Source organism: Mchenga conophoros, linkage group LG10 (genome assembly GCF_057382185.1).
Source record: "Mchenga conophoros isolate Kocher_MC1m ecotype Shallow Benthic linkage group LG10, M_conophoros_male_GT1.1, whole genome shotgun sequence".
Lineage (NCBI taxonomy): Eukaryota > Metazoa > Chordata > Actinopteri > Cichliformes > Cichlidae > Mchenga > Mchenga conophoros.
In genome coordinates, this window is record NC_140535.1 from 7,150,506 (window position 1) to 7,170,001 (window position 19,496).

General features: G+C 38.8%; 1 protein-coding gene across 10 annotated transcripts in view; it reads left to right on the forward strand.

Moving 5' to 3' along the window:
- Positions 1–5,768: 5,768 nt before the first annotated feature.
- The window catches only part of cblb (Cbl proto-oncogene B, E3 ubiquitin protein ligase), a 171,648-nt gene continuing 157,920 nt past the window's right edge, over positions 5,769–19,496 (forward strand). Inside the window, exons 1-4 of one of the 10 annotated variants that reach the window (XM_085288333.1) lie at positions 5,866–5,884; positions 7,259–7,344; positions 7,982–8,152; positions 9,749–9,999. In XM_085288333.1, the coding sequence (XP_085144459.1) occupies positions 7,985–8,152; positions 9,749–9,999 (419 nt within the window). In that variant the 5' untranslated portion in view covers positions 5,866–5,884; positions 7,259–7,344; positions 7,982–7,984. Of the gene's footprint in view, positions 5,906–6,871; positions 7,345–7,981; positions 8,153–9,748; positions 10,000–19,496 lie in introns of those variants that run through there. The other 9 variants (XM_085288334.1, XM_085288335.1, XM_085288341.1 and 6 more) reach the window with 9 other exon arrangements.

Below are 19,496 nucleotides of genomic sequence, written 5' to 3' on the forward strand. Positions count from 1 at the left end.
TGGGTGCCATCTCCAACAACGATGAAGCGGCCTACATGGCTGAAGTGAAGAATCTGGCATCGTGGTGCCAGGATAACCACCTCCAGCTGAATGTTGGCAAGACCAAGGAACTGGTGTTGGACTTCAGAAGGAGTAAGGACAGAGACTACAAGCCCATTGTCATCAACGGAGCTCCAGTGGAGAGGGTGCCATGCTTCAAGTATCTTGGTGTCCACATCTCCTCCTTTCTATACAAGCGCTGTGGAGAGCATCCTCACACAGGACATTGCATCCTGGTATGGGAACAGCTATGTTAAGGAGCAAAAAGCTCTTCAGAGAGTGATCCGTACAGCAGAACACTTCTGCATGGCTGCTCTCTCCTCCCTACAGGACATTTACACCAGGAGAGCTGGTCCAGAGCAGCCCAGATATTGAAGGACCCGTCTCATCCCAGCAATAAACTGTTCCAACCTTTGCAATCAGGCAGAAGTTTCCACACCATCTGAGCAAAAACGGAGAGGCTCAAGAGGAGCTTCTATCCTCAGGCCATCCGTGTGTTAAATCAGGACATCAATCACTGTGTGTTATAGTTGTAAAACTATGCACATGACAAATAAATAGTCTTGAATCTTGAATCTTGAATCAGATGAATTTGAATTGGTCTGATAACAAAAAAAAGTCATCCTTAGATAGTTAGATAGTTTTTTGTTAATTTATGTTGTAATTTATGTTAGGTCAGTCTGTCTTGTCTCTGCTAGCCAGCTAACTAGGCCTCTTAGTTAGCTAGTTTAGAGTTTTTCTGTTAAATTATGTTGGAGGAACGTTGTTTCGCCTCACTGTGTACTGTTAAACTGTATATGGTTGAAGTGACAATAAAGCCAACTTGACTTGAGATGTCCCAGAAAAACAGCCAACGTAAAATAAAAAAAAACAAAACAAAACAAAAAAAACAGAAAACAGTCCAGATGGCCCAGCCTACTAAGTCTAGGGGCAGAGGCCAATGCAGACAAAACTGTTCAGATGATTAGCCAGAAGGGCAGTTGTTTAAAATTGTTGTCTTTTATGATCAGACTGTAATTATTGTTTATTTTGTGTGATATTTATGATTGTGATTTGTGACTTTTACCCTTGTATACCCTACTCAGACAATTCAAAACCTCAACCTTCATGCAACATTTCTCAAAGTGTCCGCAGTGTCCCACTTCCGCTTTCTACAGTGTCAGTAGAGCTAAGTCGTCTGATGGTTTGCAAAAATCCCACTGAGTCTTTGAGTCAGAGTTTCATTCCTTTGGGACTGCCATCAGCTGCCTCTGAAGTCATACAGGCTAACCAAGCACAACGGGACTCCTCCTTCAGAATGATGGTCCCTTTCGACTCCAACCGTCACTTATATAGACGTCTTTCTGAAAGTGTTGTAACTAAGTTTAAAGATATATTTCCTCCATTGATCCTCCACCTTTGCCATGACTCACCTTCTATCAACCATTCTCCGCTCAGTATTAACTGTCCTCTCTCTCTGCTTTCAGTTGAATCCATGCCAGAGGCTCTTGCTTCAGCTAAATATTCAGCATCACAAACCCCAAGTTAAATAAAGCTTTGTTTTCTCACAAACTTGTCTGTCCCTTGAGTCTGCTTTTGGGTCCACCCCACGTACTGGCATTTCGGCCCCTTCTGACACTACATCAATTCTACTCCAACAGAGATTGATTATCTTGTTAGTGTTATATCTTCACTGTGTATGGCTCTGAATTCTTTGGCTAAAGCCTGAAATCAGAGGTGCTCTTCTGCCTGGTATAACTCACAAACCACAGATAACCTGTGAGCTGGAGACGAAATTGTGTCTCACTAATTTAAAAGGTCTTTATTTAACCAGTAAAAAAGTCTGTTGCTTTATATATATATATATATATATATATATATATTTTTTTTTTTTTCTTTTTTTTTTTTTTTTTAAAAGCTTGTAACATCTTACTATTAGTGATTGAAGAAGATAGACAATAGGCAAAAATATTCATAACCATCTGAGCTTTCTGAATTAACTTTTGATAATTATCTTCAAATTATCAATATGTCTATTAGACCCCATTCTTACAAGACAGCTCAAAGAAGTCCTACAACCTTAAATATGATCAATAATAATGGATTGGATTTTATATAGCGCTTTTATAGGCACCCAAAGCACTTTACAATGCCACTATTCATTCACTCACTGGTGGAGGAAAGCTACGGTTGTAGCCACAGCTGCCCTGGGGCAGACTGACAGAAGCGAGGCTGCCATATCACACCATCTGGCCAATACCAGTAGGCGGTAGGGTAAAGTGTCTTGCCCAAGGACACAACGACCAGGACAGAGAGCCCGGGGATCGAACCGGCGACCTTCCGGTTACAGATACGCTTCCCAACCCCCTGAGCCACGGTGAGGTGAACATATGTCAGTTAATGGGTTATAGTCATATTTTTCCTTCAACCCAATTTCTTCCTGCCTGTATGATGAGTTCCATGGGGAATTGAGAAAGACCTTTTCTCACCTCATCTCTGAGGGCAGCACAGCTAAGAAACTGTTAGAGAGTTTTCCTCCAAGCTCTGAATGATCAGATAAGGGATCAATTAGCCTCATGGGACTCCTCTTTCAAGGATTTGGGTCAAAAGGATCTGGGGATACGGATAGCAGATCCATGACCTCTTCTAAACCCTGGTTATTGCTATCAGTAAAACTTAGCCTAAACCAGGTTACTCGGTCACTACAGGCCCTTCTAGATTCAGAGGGTGAACAGAACATCATAGACACGGAATTAGCGAACCAACTGCATCTATCACTCATCCCTTTAAACCCACCTGTCCCGGTTACCGCTCTGAACAATCAAGTGTTTGGCGTAATAATGCATCCATAATAACCCATCCAACCGAACGTGTCTGTCTGGTCATGTCAAGCAACTCCTGGGAGACTCACATTTTATTTTACCTTTTGGCTCAAAAAAAGGCGGCACACTCTGTCCCTGTATAAATTTCCGGAGGCTGAATGAAATCACTGTCAAAAATAAGTATCCTCTGCTGTTTATTAATTCACATTTGAGCCCATCCACAGTTCCACAGTATTTACTGCAGCAAATACCTATGGTACTTTCCCACATCCACCCTCGCCACCATACTCAACTGGATCCACACCGCCAGATTCTCCTGCCACCCTGGCGTGAGTAAAACCATTTCATTATTCACGCATCACTTTTGGTGGGAGTCCCTAAAAAAGGATCTGAGGAGCTATGCAGCTGCCTGCCAAACTGTGCCTGTATAAACACCATAATCGACACCCCACCGGATTGCTCTAACACAGACCCTGGTCGCAGATTGCACTGGATTTTGTTAATGGCCTTCCTCAGGCAGAACTGTAATACTCACCATAGTTGACAGGTTTTCCAAATGAGCTCATGTCATTGCTCTGGACAAATTACCCTTTTGAAATAATTTCAGATTGTGGTCCCCAGTTCATTTTGCAAGTCTGGAAGTCCTTGAGCTCGGCACTCAGGACCCGGTCAGTCTCAGTTCTGGTTATCAACCCCAAAACAACAGCCTAACTGAATGACTGAATTAGGAACTGGAATCCGGTGTCCGCTGTATCACCTCTCACAACCCGGAAACCTGGTCATCATATCTCAAATAGGTAGAGCTTGCTCACAATTCTCTCACTGCCTCTGCTACTGGTCCCTCGCCTTTCGAAGCACCCCTAGGATATCAACCACCGCTTTTCCCAGAGGCAGATATAGATCTGGCGGTTCCCTAATTTCAGTACCACTTCCAACTATGCCAACACATCTGGGCACAGGCCTTGGAAAGGCTTCTCAGTTCAGTCAAACGCCAGCACCAGTATGCTAACTGCCGCAGGACACCCGCCCCCAGGTATCAGGTGGGGCTGAAGGTATGGCTCGCAGGTCATGGACATTCTCCACTTAATGCCCCAAAACATAAGAAACTTGTCTGCTGTAGGGCCAGTACAGTGTTAGTGCTGGCACCTTGTAAGCCATTGTCTTACAAGGTGCCAGCAGTAGAGATAGATGTGTTCAAGCCTTTCATCTCCAGAGGTTTTCCTTCACTGACTGGAAGTGAGGTGGATATGGGCAGAAATCTGTGACATCAGAAACTGAATTTGAATAAGTTAAATTCAAATTTAAATTGCTCAGATTGAATGTGACTTGTAACTTGAATAAATGCTTTTAAAAACTGAATATGAATTAGCCTAATTTGAAATTCAATTTATTGGTTTGAAAATGATCATCACTAAACCGAAATTGAATGTTATAGTTTGAAAATGAATTCATTTGCTTTGAAAATGTATTTTATCCTTTAAAATTTAGCTCTCGAATAATTTCAGATTCACTTAACACATGTTAAATACAATATTACATTTGGATCACTTTTTATTATTGCTGTAATAAACCTTTTGCACTTTTTCCTCGAGTCTGCACTTCAGTCCGTTCAGTCCACCATGACACTGTTCATGTTACTAGTTCATTTCAGCCTCACTTTAACAGGGTAGGATCCAAGGTAACAGGATCCTCATGCTACTTGGTGTTACCTTGAGGCTCAATCATGTCTCTCTACCTCACTTTCACCATTATTATTTTCATCCCTTCCTGTTTCCCTGTGACAATATACAGATAACCCTGTTGCAATTCCCTGTCTAAAAATATGGTATCAAATCCGGCCACACCTTAATTCTGTCTCTGCCTTTGCTCTGGCCCCAATGTGTAACAATCATCTCTCCCCCATCTCCTTTGGAATCTTCCCTCCATATATGTGCAAGAAATGGTATAAAATGTTTTTTAAATCATTTTTTCAAAGACAACACTTTTAGTGATATGTCTTATTTGTACGATTTGCCCTCATTTCATTTATTCCGCTATTCTCAAATAAGATACTGTGCAGCCTCTATTTTCCCAGCTTCCAAATCAGCCCCCCAAGCATTCATGGAAGGACTTATTTTAATTGAAACCTCACAGTAAGACTCTCATATTAAGAATATATACTTTCATTATTGCATTGGGCAATTACTCAACCAAAAATATCACTTCCAGTTGGGAATAGGAACTGTGTCCTAAGTTTGGGGAAGATTACTGGGACACTGCCGCTCCGCTTTTTAACTCCAGCCGATAGGACCATTTCTCACACCCATAAACATAAACTTCTCTTTACTCTTTTTTATACTGCTAACACTTTATTCACTCTTAGTCACTTATAGTTATTTATTCACTTATTTTGTCTCTCTAATTTTAAAACTGTGTATATACTGTATATTCTAAGTATTTTTTTTATCTCATTTTTATTGTCTGTTTATGCCCTGTCCTTATCTTTAAGGTCATGATGCTCTGTTGTCTCTTAATTGCCCCTTGGGGATAAATAAAGTCTCTCTGATCTGATCCAAAAGTAGTTGACAGAATCCATACCTCATCCTCATGTGCAAGACTTACCCTTACCAGTTTAAGACAGTATACAGATTGCACTTGTCAAAATCAAGACTATATAAAATTTATGTTGTAATCATCAATCTCACATTTATTACATTTTATTTTTGCATAAGATTTTCCCTGTGTTATGCTTGCTGACAGATGCTATTTGTAGTATTAATAATTAAAAGCACTGCCATAGGCAATGAATAAGGGAAAAGAGATAGCAGTTAGAGTTGGTGCGATTTGCTTCTCCCGGGCAGACCTGCCAGTTGCTGCCAATATATGACACTGTTAATTAAACATTGGTAAAATTTATTAGCGTGCAATGGTCTTTTTACGTTGTTAACACCGGTTAACACAACTTCCCGGAAGCAGCGCCAGCTGGAACTCTCCCGAGGACGGTGGCGGTGAAAGAATAGCAGCGCTATCCTCGTAGGACACCGAGGACAGCGTTAATCCGAACGGTGAGGTCCGCCGCCTTAACGGTAAATTTGAAGATCCGATTAATGCTCGCAAAACGATTACCGACCTGTCATTTTTACCACCAGCAACCGATTCTCTAACTTCCAGAGAACTTCCTTATACGACGCAACGGTTGGGGAACTGAGTGTGTGGGGGGTTGGGGGGCTGGGGGGCTGCAGATGGTTTCCTTGTTTGCTGGGAAGATCCGTGGTTCGATCATCAGAATAAAGACAACGTTCTCAGTGGTTGTATCAGGAAGAACATCAGCCATTAAGATCTAACAAATCACAGCGGAGTTATATGTAAATGCTGTAATCACTACTACACAACTTCAATAACACGTTTATTTGAGGGCGCACATTTGTCACACCCAAGCACTCTTGTCACTTCCGGTATAACACTGCTCGTTCCGACTGAAAGGAGTGGGAGCGGCCCTCATGTCACGTTGTGGTTGTAGCAAGATTCCAGAACAAGGCTAAAACGATGCAGGAACTTAGACTACTGTACCTCTAAAATAAAAGCACAGACTTTACGCTATGAGTTGCGTTTGTGTGACGCAAAAAAGACAAGATGAATGTAGCCAGCAACAGACACAAAAATACAATTTAAAAAATAAAGGCAAAAGTTAAACAAAACACATTTGTGCTGGGAAATTTACACATCTTGTGTTGAATGTAAGATATGTCAAATTCAATTTTGCAATATTTATAAAGGAATAGAGTCTTCATAGCTCTGAGATGGGCCTGGGAGGTCGAGTGCTATGCTATGCACTACTTTAGTTTTTCATAAGACTACATCCTGAATAACCATTGCCACTTGAAACGATAATCATAAATTAATCAAGAGATATAGTCCTGTGATCTATTATTTTGAGTGTTAATAATATGGGCTACAGTGTCTAATTCTTATATTGACCAAAATAAAAGGAAAGAAGTCGACAAAATTATTTTTACATAATCTCTAACAGTCCTATCTTTGATTACAACACACAGTGATGACATAATCACCTTAAATTCATCTTGTTGTTGGCCGTCATTTTTGTCCAACTGGTCTATTAAAAGAGCATGATTGTTGGGTGTTGATTTTAATTTAAAAGAAAATCGAATACAAGCTGACCACGGAGCTGAAAATCTAGATGTAAATGATTTCATCAATCGTCACTTTATTTTGAAATGTTCCACTGGAAGTATAATGTTTAGAGCATTTAACTTCACACCTATTTTGTTGTACAAAACGTATTGTGCCTCGGGTTTATACAGCTCCTCCGGCTACTCCTAGGGAGTTGCTCTTATTTGACAATTATAAATTTTGAGGATTTATAGTGAAATAACAGAACTATATAGGCTGGATACTTTTCATGCCCATTTTTTTTCCAGCTTTGGACTCTGGGATAGTTCTTGTTTTTGTGTTGGATGTGGACCGAATTCAGTAGGGATCCCAGCAGACATTCCCCTGTGATTTGGTAAGTTAGGACTTTGTTCCCCTCCAACATCCGTCTATATAAGTGTAAGAATCTTGTGTGACCTCAGTCACAGTCGCTTAAAACGAAAAATCTGCCTCCCGGAAACAGTGGTTATATGGTAACTTACGTTCATAACAGGTAGTTCATGAAAACCAGAAAAACGAATAAGTTAACATACGACAAGATCACTGCACACAAAGTAGAAACTTGATCCTTAATCAAACCACAAAGGAAGAGGACGGAATATAATAAGCAGCTTATTTTGTGCAGCTTAATTTTGCAGTTAAAGTTCTGGATGTGTAAAATTAACATGCAAATCAGGTGACATGCACTCATCAGGAAAGACACTAAAACCTATATTGCAGGGGTTTAACTGACAAGTCCAGGACCAAGGAGAAGTGTGTGTGTGTGTGTGTGTGTGTGTGGGGGGGACTAAGAAGAAGCTCGGTATAATAAACATCTTATATAGGCTGTGCATATTCTCTCATCATTCTCTCTGTCTGAAAACATATTAATGAAAAAATAACAACTGTAACTGTTTTCGCTGATTTTTTTTTCTATTAGAAATTTACTTTTTTTTTTCAAATGTTTTCATGCCATTTAATGTTTTGATAGTACAAATTCTGTGTGATTGTAGGAAATGGCAACTGCTCTCAGTAGTCGATATCCTGGTGGACGTGGACCAAATAGAAGTAAGGGGCGAATTTTAGGCATCATTGATGCCATCCAGGATGCAGTGGGGCCACCCAAACAAGCAGTTGCTGACCGGAGGACTGTAGAAAAAACTTGGAAACTCATGGATAAAGTTGTAAGTCTTGAGAAATGACCTTGGCCATCAGTGCTTCTAAAGTGATATGCAGTGCCTTTTGACATCCAAACATGGTATATATTATGTTATCAAAGAAGTTCAATTTTGTTCCCATCTGACCAGACTGTATCCTCACAGACTTGTCTAAATGTTGTTCAGCAAACTTTAAACGCACTTCAACATGCTTTTTCTTCAGCAATGGAGTCTTGGATCATGAGCATCCATACAGGCCATGGCATTTGAGATTATTACTTAATATCTTCTTTAAAACACTTGTACCTGCTGATTCCAAGCCTTTCTGTACCTCTTCACAAATGGTCCTTGGCTCTTGGACAACTCTTCTGATAGTTGTTTTCACTCCTCTGAATTATAGCCCAAACAGTGCTCACTGGAATCTTCAATAGTTTAGAAATTCTTCTGTAAACAATCCCATCATTGTGTTTCTTGCAACAATAAAGTTCCATAGGTCTTGAGAGCACTCAGTGGTTTACCCATCACAAGATATTTCTTGTGTGAAACCTTGGTAATGAGACAGCTTTTAATAGGGCATCAGTTGGGACTGAACCATCAGTCTATCTATCCATCTGTCCAATTTCTTCCACTTATCCTTGTGGTCAGCAGCCTAAGCAGAGAAGCCCAGAGATCCCTCTCCCTAGAACCAACTCCTCTAGCTTGTCTGGGGGGAACATTAAGGCAGTTGAGAGATATAATCTCTCCAGCGTGTCCTGGGTCTGCTACAGGGCCTAGATGCTCTATTCTCAGCTTCTCCCGGATTGTCTATTTCCTCCAGCCACCCTTCAGAGAAAGTTCATTTCTGCTGGTTGTGTCCGCAATCTTGTTTTTTCAGTCACCCCCCAGAGCTCGTGACCATTGGTGAAGGTAGGGATGTAGATCGACCACTAAATCAAGAGCTCAATTTTCACGCTCAGCTCCCTTTTGACCATGACGGCAACACTGCTGCCACAGTACCAATCCACCTATTGCTTTCCCATTCTCCTCTCCCCTCACTTGTAAACAAGCCACAAAATGATGAAACCAAATGAACCACATCCTCTGCAAAAAGCAGAGATGAGTGGAGACCACTTAAGTGGAAACCTTCCCTTACTTAGCTACACCTAGAAATTTTGTCCAGAAAACAGCTGAAGCACTTGATATCAATTTGCATTAATTGGCAGGATGGCTTTCTAATTACTGATAGAGTTTAGCTGGTGTCAGGCTTTCCATGTATTTTTGCACCTCCCTTTCTTCATGTGTTCAATACTTTTTCCCTGTGTTGTTTATCATCATTACACACAACTTAATTAAGAGACATCTGTGGTTTGATTTCTTTGCATATGTGGGTTGGATGGGTTTACCGACATATGGTGAGAATTTCATCTCAATAGAACCTTTAGAACTACATTTATTTACAAAAGTCCTTATCAAAATCCGTCATATACATACCTGAGTTACATAATGAAACTAGTATATGCATAATATTGTTCCTGTTGTTCCTCTCATGCTGCCACAGCTGCTCAGGTAGAGTGGCAGGAGAAAATTTGATGTGCATTGAGAAAACATTGATTTTTCATTTATTGATTAATTCCTTTGCAACAGGTGCGGCTCTGCCAAAATCCCAGACTCCAACTGAAAAACAGTCCACCATATATCCTGGATATTTTACCTGATGCCTACCAACACCTGCGGGTCATACTAGGCAAATATGAAGAGAACCAGATGATCATACAGCTTAGTGAGAATGATTACTTTAAAATCTACATTGATAGCCTTATGAAGAAATCCAAACGAGCTATCCGGCTCTTCAAAGAGGGAAGAGAGAGGATGTACGAGGAGCAGTCACAGGACAGGTATGACGACGGGATATTTCCTGGCTTTTGTGTTTTATGTTAACACAGATTTTCTTGGTTTTCTCTGGAAGACTGCTTTAAGAGAAGTAGCTATCATATGATGTCTCTCAGACAGAATAGGAACAATAATAATTAACAGTTTTGTTTCAGATTTAAAAATTACAAGCTTTTTGGAGGTACACTCTGTTCTGGCCACTTCATTCCAAAGCTATATATATTTGTGTACATTTGGGCTAGATATGCACAGTAGATGCTCCTTGATGCCCTCAGATGTCAGTTTCCTTTTTGAATACTGTACGAGACGGTGCTCTCTTTTTGTTTTACTCATGATAACCATAGTCACAGAGACAACATGACTTACTTACTTACATGTCTTACCATTCACCTTTAAATGTTATTTAAATAACATTTTCTTAAAATCTTAATAGCTCAGTTTTCCAGCCTCTTACAACCAACTCATATGTGTCACACTTGCAATTACAACTGTGAAAGTCAAAAGTTTCCATAAGTACTTCAACACACCAACTCCTGCTCTTTGTCTTAACGCTCAATATTAAGTTGCAGGTTGATTCATCTGAAAAATATGTTGGAATGATCTTGACAACTTTAAGTTGTTTTTTTTTTTTTATCTCAGCCACATCGTGATGACAGATATTTGTAACTGTACATGGCTGGTTAGCCAGCTGAAATACTGTGATAGCAGAATGAAGATGATTCTCTGTGAAAACTTTACCCATTGCAGAGTTACAGGAAGAACACTTCACATTCTTTCCATGGTTCGAGTTGCAAAGTAGTCATATAATCCAAAAAGTAACTATGCAGAGAGTCTCTGCTGCAATTTCATCTGTTTTCAAGGTGCACTGCTTCACTGTACTCTGCAGTCCATATTGGAGCTTAATAAAACACACATATATTAAATTATTTTTTACTGATTTTTTTTACTTTATTCTTTTTTACTGATGTCCAGACAGCCCTTCTGACTGGCTTTCTTCCCAAACTATCTAAGGATAAATGCCACTACACATCTTGCGCATTGCAAAGATTTGATATGAAATTCTGATTTTTTTCAAATGCAAGCCTGTCATGTAACATATACAGAAGGCCCAGCCAGATGCTGTATTCAATTCCAGAAACTTCTTGCTATGAGTCAACAGGTATAAAAACTAAATGATTTATGTCATTTAAAAACTGTTTTTGCAATAGGTAATTTAAATGTGTAAGGCTCCAGTAATTCTCAGGAGCCCTTTCTGATAGCTATGTGCAGAGCTTCAGAGGGAAAATCCCCACACACTTTACATCCGCTTCATATATTTCCTTTTTATCTCAGCTGAAGAAGCATCCAGCACCCTTTTTGATCTGTATGTGTGAAACTCTTTCTCTCTTTTTTTCTTACTTTTATTCTCTTATTGCCTCTGATTGTATAGGCTTAATTTATTGCAGTAAAACACAGTGTTTACTATAAACACTATATGTTGCTGTTGCAATATGGTAAAGAAGAAACCATAGAAACATATATTTCACGTGTGAAAATTTATAAATGTCATATCTGAATCACCTGACAAATTATTTAGCTATTTAGTACATTCTTGGTAGTTACATGACGTTGTATGAGTCAGTATTTCTAGACTTTTAAGATAGCTGTTTTCATTTGCATAAAGCTAAGAGTCATGCGGTGTGTGTGGGTTCGTGATGATTCCTTCTGCTTCAATGAAGTCTAAAAGAACAGTTGAACCAGTTGCAGGGTTTGATTTCTGTGTTAATCAAATTGATTTCCGGTTATATCAAATAGCTTTTGCAGTTACAACATGAGGTTGAGCTTTTACATTATATGCATATGTTGCAGGATGCCTGTTAAACCAGACTAAGTGAGAAGTGTTCCAGCAGTTTTTCCCATAGTTGAATTTTGGAACCTATACCAGTGATTATTAGGGAGAAAGTACATCCTGATATTTACATATCAGCAAATATTTTTCAAAATATTTTCACAAATACTATACATAGATGTTAAAGATGTGAAACTGGAAAATGATAGGGGCATTATTCATCAACTCTTCTCAATGTTCTCAAGTGGATGTTCTGCTGACACATTGAAAGAATGGCAAACAGTTTCAAAAATACATGCATCCTTTTTTGCTGTCTAGCAATGACTCTTTTAACATAAGCAACTCAATTTCACTAGCATACAATGTTTAAATAGACCCTAGCTAGAACAGTGTGAAAAAATATGTAGTTGTAAATATATAGTCCGAGTTTATTCATACATCTTTTTATTCATATCATGAGAAAGTAGACTCTTAAACATACAGGCAAGAGGCTCTCTTTCATCCTACAAAAGACTGAGAGACAGGGTGTCTGTGTGTCTTTGCTTATGTCTGTTTGAGTAATTGTGTTTTAAACTGGAGAAGTACGTTCAAGCACACATCTGTGAAGGTTATGTGAAGAAGAGCATTTCTAAAAGTTTAAGAATGATCTGCAGTCTCTTTTGTATTAAATTTGAGCCTCTCATTAGAAACAGACTCATGGCTGTTTTATTTAATTGAGCAAGTTAACCTCTTCCTTTTCAATTTTTTACTTTCTAGTACAAATCTTTGACACCATAGTACTTTAGTGACTCTCTCTATTTGTCCTGCCCATTGGCAGTTAATGCCCAAAGCAGATGATGTCATTCTTAAGCAAGGGTAAACCCTTTTTAGAAAAGAGCCCATCAAACAGCCTAAAATGACACTGACAAACATGAGTGGTTTCATAATTCATGGCTGAAAATGATAAATTTATTATATAAAATGTCATTTGCTAAAACTGAGCCGTAAAACAAAGTTGCAGTAAATTAGCTCTGCTAAAAAAGATTTTTTTTTCCTGATCTTGCTGAAGGTTGCGTCAACTTATGCTGAAACAACTTTTTTTCTTCTGTGATCCTCATTTGATAGTTCACATACTACACCACATACTTTTGTACTCTCATATACATTTTTATGTAGCCTATATTTCTGTGACATTTTATACCAGAATAGTTAAGGTGTTAAGATTATTAAAATCTCAAAAGAGCATTAGCAAGGACTGTTTATATTTTTTAGCATATGACCACTCAGCAAACTGCCAAGAAAAACATTTATTTAATAGGAAGGGAAGTGATCCTCTCCAAAAATAGGCTTAGCATGGGGCAGTTATCTTCTGTGGCTAGTTGAGAGTTGAGGGTAAAGAAAAGAGAGAATAAAAGTATAGACGGAAAAGAAAAGCATAGTCCATTTTTCTTTGTTTAATTTGATATTCACTGTATCAGTTATTTCTTTTAATTTGTTCATGAGAATGGGCATGCTTTTACTGTACTGTGCAAAAGTTTTAGGCAGGTGTAAAAAAAATGCTGTAAACAAAGAATGCTTTCAGAAATGGAAGTGTTAATCATTTATTTTTATCAATCAACAAAATGCAGTGAATGAACAAAAGAGAAATCTAAATCAAATCAATATTTGGTGTGACCACCCTTTGCCTTCTTCTAGGTACAGTTGCACACAGTTTTTGAAGGAACTCGGCTGGCAGGTTGTTCCAAAAATCTTGGAGAACTAACCACAGGTCTTCTGTGGATGTAGGCTTCCTAACATCCTTTTGTCTTTTCATGTAATCTCTGACACCATCGATGATGTTAAAATCAGGGCTCTGTGGGGGCCATACTATCACTTCCAGGCCTTCTTGTTCTTCTTTACACTGAAGATAGTTCTTAATGGCTTCGACTGTATGTTTGGGATCATTGTCCTGCTGCAGAATAAATTTGGGGCCAATCATACACTTCCCTGATGGTATTGCATGATGGAGAAATATCTGCCTGTATTTCTCAGCATTGAGAACACCATTAATCCTGACCAAATCTCCAACTCCATTTGCAGAAATGCATCCCAAACGTTCAAGGAACCTCCACCATGCTTCACTGTTGCCTGCAGACACTCATTATTGCACCGCTCTCCAGCCCTTCAACAAACAAACTGCCTTCTGCTACAGCCAAATATTTCTAATTTTGACTCATCAGTCCAGAGCACCTACTGCCATTTTTCTGCACCCCCATTTTCTATGTTTACGTGCATACTTGAGTCACTTGGCCTTGTTTCTACGTCAAAGGCATGGCTTTTTGGCTGCAACTCTTCCATAAAGACCACTTCTGGCCAGACTTCTCCAGACATTAGATGGAATGTCCCACTGGTTTCTGCCAGTTCTGAGCTTATGGCACTGCTGGACATCTTCTGATTTCAAAGGGTAATAAGCACTGCTGCAGTAAGTTTCCTTGACCGACCACTTGTGTCTATGATCCTTTACATTGCCCGTTTCTTTATGCCTCCTCAAAAGAGCTTGAACAGCACATCTTGAAACCCCAGTCTGCTTTGAAATCTTTGTCTGGGAGAGTATAACTACCTTGTGCCTTGTTGCTGTGCTCAATCTTGCCATGACATGAAACTGTCTTTCACAACCTCAACTTGGTAGCAGAGTTTGGCCTACAAAATCCCTGACTTTGTGCAATTGTACTATAAGAACTAATGCTTATTTGAAGGCTAAAGGCAGTAACGCCAAATAACTGATTTGATTTAAATTTTTGTTCACTCACTTTGCATTTTGTAAATTGATAAAAATAAACAAACATTACAACAATCATATATTCCTGAAAGCATTCTTTGTTTACTGAATTTTTTCACACCTGCCTAAAACCTTTTGCACAGTACTGTATTTCTGCAACTAACATGTATAGGCTTGATCTGGAATGTACTTCTGCAGAAGGATTTTTATTACGCTTGTTGATGTGTCATAGTGAGCAGTCCTTTGAAATGATGATGTCACATGTTCCCATGGAAGGTCTGAGCCTGAGTAAGCTTCCACAAAGTAGAACCTGGGTAGGAATAAGTCTCAGCATAAATGTATGTGTGTTTGTGAGAGTACATACATACAAAGGACTGGAAAGCTATTTTGAGAGGTTTACTCACTGCCTTCTGACTAAGGGTTTATATCAATGTGCTTTGACCTGCAGTATTATGCCCCCACCCTTCAAACACACATGAAGAAAAAAGAACAGCCCCTCCACTGTTGGATCAAAGCTTGGATTGAGTCATTTGGTTCCAAAGGGCCCATTTATTTCTTTTGTCCACATCCCCCAGCTGTAAATGGGAAATGTAGCCTTTAAATGGTGCCTTTCTACTCTACTGGAGCACTCAAAGTGCTTTATACACCGTGCTTCATTCACCCGTTGACACAGGCACTTTTCTAAATGCTGGCCTAACAGTCATATACATTCACACTCCAGTGAATTGAGCAACTTGCACAAGGATACTTTGGAAACCAGGGATTGAACCACCAACCTTCAAATTGTGAATTAGCTCTACCTCCTGTTCTGCATCCAGTTCTACTTCATGAGTTATATGTCTGTGAAGGTTCGCAGTCATCCAGCTCATTGTAGTCTTAGCTTAGAAAGAAAAGCATGTGGACTTCTTTAAGTTTCCTTGAGGTGAAACATCTTCGAGGAAACTTAAAGAACTCCAGACGCTTTCTTTCCAAGCTTCTGCGGGACACTCAGCTATGAGCACTGAGGTACATGAGAGACAGGGGCTGTGGCAGACAAGCTTTAAACTACAGCATCTTCAAAGCTTTTAACCATAGCAATGCTTTCTTGTGACTGGTATTGACTAGGGGTCACTGCCGAACGGATGCGACCGGGGGACACCATAGTGACTGGTATTGACTGGGGGTCACTACCGAACAGATGTGACCGGAGGATACTGTAGAGACTGGTATTGACTGAGGGTCACTACCGAACATATGCAACCAGGGAACACTGTAGTGACTGGTACTGACTGGGGATCACTACCAAACGGATGCGACCGGGGGACACTGTAATGACTGGTATTGACTGGGGGGCTCTACTGAACGGATGCAGCTGGGGGACAGTGTGAAGGAAATGGTCGAGGAAATCTCTCCCCAAAAGTGTACTGTCAAACCTAGCATTGGCCCTACAATGCCAGACCACGTTTTCCAGTTGATCGCTCTACCCTTTAACATCCAGACTTTATAATCATAGTTATCATCAACCACAGATAACCCTTAATTGCAGAAAAGAGAATGCTTTTTATTAATAAATCTAGAAACATCTTTCTTACATCACCCTTTTAATAGAATACTGTTCCCAGTATGATAGGAAATGTTACATTTATGAATTGATAATAATAGCTTTCATCATCATTCATAAGAGCCTAAAAATGATTCAAATGAAGCTTTTGAATACCAGTACATGATGTTGGAGAAATGGTAATACATTTATCCAGAATGAAAGTAAATACTCAAGACTGAATATTGAATACAGCACAACTGTATGGTCCTTACCATATTACTTTTAATGAACAATTCATTTATTATTTAGAGACTTCTGTTATAGTGACCCTGACATTTAAAGCAAGTCTACAATGTCATAGTGAGTTAGAGGAAGCCGTTTGTGATGGAGACAAATTGTTGAGATGGCAGGAAGCCAATAGAAATTGAGATAGTGAGCAGTTGAGCAGCTGGTGTGCACTTGTCAGCACAGCAGTGTGATAGCAACTGTGTAAGCAAATTTGTGACTTTGCTCTATTTTATTTATGGGGAATCTGAAATTGTTCTTTTTATTTAACATGTTGAAAAGCTGTTTAGTATGATTTCATTTATGTGTTGCTTATAACAGAACAATCAAAAAATTACATAAGTTAGCCAGCAGTTTCTGGCCATGCTACCCTAGACACGCTGAATAAATTAGCCCTAGGCTGCCTTTCATGGGCAGCTTGTCAGATGAGGCAGATTACAGACTGATAGCACAGATCATGGCAAGGACACATGAGAGACTGACCATATATCTGTCTTGTACTTTGCACTGAGCATTAAAGTGGGGTGATGCTGTAAGCAGGGAGAAAATTTACATCCAAAAAATGTATCCATGTATCCATGCATACATTATATAGCGCAGAATACATGCTGCTTTTTCTGTTTGTTTGGGGGTACTTAAGAGCAGAGCCCTCGCCCACAAGGATGTGTGGTCTTTTCCTTTGCATCCCAATGAGAAGTTATTTTGGTTGGCCCTTGGTTGATTAGAGGCCTAATGGTAACCAAAGAAGCATGAAATTACTTTTTTTCAGTGCAGGCATACACACAAGCACACTCACATGCTCATACACATGCAGACCAACTGAAGTGGAACGCTACCACAGAATACTGATGCTCACCTTTCCCACTTTAACCTAATATTACTCAAATACTTTATTCCATTTCCAAGGAAATGGAGAAAGACCGTAGATGGGCAAACATTCCAAAATTAAATCAGAAATAAAGAAAAAGTTGAAAAATATTATGAATAATTGTAAAATTATTGTATAATTTATCAAATTGACTACAGCTCTGATTGACGTTTAACTGTTCATGGTAACTGATTTCTTAGTCAACTAAACAAGGCAACCCCCCCCCCCCCCCCCCCAAAAAAAAAAAAAAAAAAAAAAACTAGACTAACTAGCTAATATAGGAGACTAAGAGACACTCAGATATCAAGTTAATCTTACATTTTATACTCCAAACAGACAATGAAGAAAAACACTAAACTGTGGTTAAATAGGACAAATTAACATCCAAAAAGTGTGATGCAGTGTATGAGTGATGCACGTTGTGCATAACGGATTTGTAGTGTTTCTGAACATGGCTGAATAACATAACAACAGTTTACCATCATTTACCATGAGTGGGAATCAATTAAAATGATAGCAATTAGATAAAAAGAGCCCCAATATGTGTAGTGTTTTATGTCCACTTTAAAGTAGTAATGCAATCACAACACAAATCCTGGTTATCTATTTCTATAAGGGGATTCCAATTAATATTTGCATGTTGTGTTTACATTACAGTTAATAGATGATGTGTTTGTCATCTGACCCATTTTATTGGTAAGACATCAATTAGGGTTCTACTGTTTTAGTGACTCTTTTAAGTCCTTTGATTATTTGTTTGAAATAAAATTTTGACATTGCCATTTTCAATTTTTGTCAACCAGTTCATATTATAGTCATCAGTTGTTGATCATAAAATAATATGTGTGTGATGGCGAATTGTACAAGACAACAACATTAAAACTCATCTGATGGGAAAAAAATCACATGTAAAGCTAAATCTCTTATGATAGTGTTTGGGAAGTTACGAAGTTTCATTTTTGCCCTTCCTCATAGCAAAGATGGAATATAACGTCAAATATAATTGTTCAAATAAACAGGATTTTCTTTGATTGACATTTGGGGTTATGACCATTTGAAAGTTGAAAGTATAGCTATGCCATCTGTTGGTTTTAACCAGGGTCTAATAGGAAGTAATAGTAGCAGGCAACAAAGTGACAGTGTGCAATCTTTCTGTTGAAGAAGCAGCTTCTCACACATAGGTTTTCTTTGCTCTAAGTCATCCTGGGAAGTGTAAAAAACTTGTTGCAATGTGTAGATAGTGTCCATATGCAGTAATTCAAAAACAAATGACATGAATCCATTCCATAGAGCAGAGGTGTCAAACTCAAATACACAGTGGGCCAAAATTCAAAACTGGAGTCGTGGGCTAACAATAATATTTATTAAAAAAAAAAAATCTTCCTCCAGATATAAGAATGAATCTTTTCTTATGGACTCAAATAGGTTTTGCTGGAAAACTGAATATGGAACAAGCAAAGCTTAATACTAAACAATATATATATTAGCTGTATAATACCAGTAGGCCAGCTCTAATAGTAATTTGGTATGGCTTTGCGGGCCAAATTTGGCCCGCGGGCCAGAGTTTGACACCTATGCCATAGAGGGTCTTCTGGATCAACAAGTCAGTGGTTTATTTGACTGATGAATCTTTCTATGTCACATTTATGATTGTCTGGGTTTTGCTTTCAAAAGAAGGAAATGTACCTGTCTATACTGGTTAGTTTTTGTGAATAAGAACAAATTTACTTTCCTTTTACAAAGCACTAACATTATCACCCTTTTTGTACACTCAGAAAATAAGTGGCAATATGTTATTGGATTTTAGGCTGCATAAATAACTGTGCAAAATAAAACTTGACACTGGCTCTGCATTTGTCACATTTATCATTATCAGATGATGAGATCCCTAACCCTAACCCTAACCCTGAGAAAAATGTGTTCTCACATCCTATGCCCACACATCCTTAAGTGTTATAATATGTCTGGTTTTTTTTTAAGTTCAGTTTTATCTAGTGTGTGATAGATGTGATATGTTGTGTGATATAGCACAGAGATCCTTCTGTAGTCATTATTTAAGCCAGTTTGTTTTCTAATGTGCTCATGTAGTTCATATTATAGTTAACTTTTTTAAAGGAAATCCAACATTAAATTATCTATAAACTGTGTTCTAGCATATGTTGGTCTAAGAGAGTGTTCGAAATGTCTGATTTGACCAGCTATTACCAACAAATCAGAAGTCAGGAACATGTACAGTATATTTGTACAGGTCAAATAGTTTCC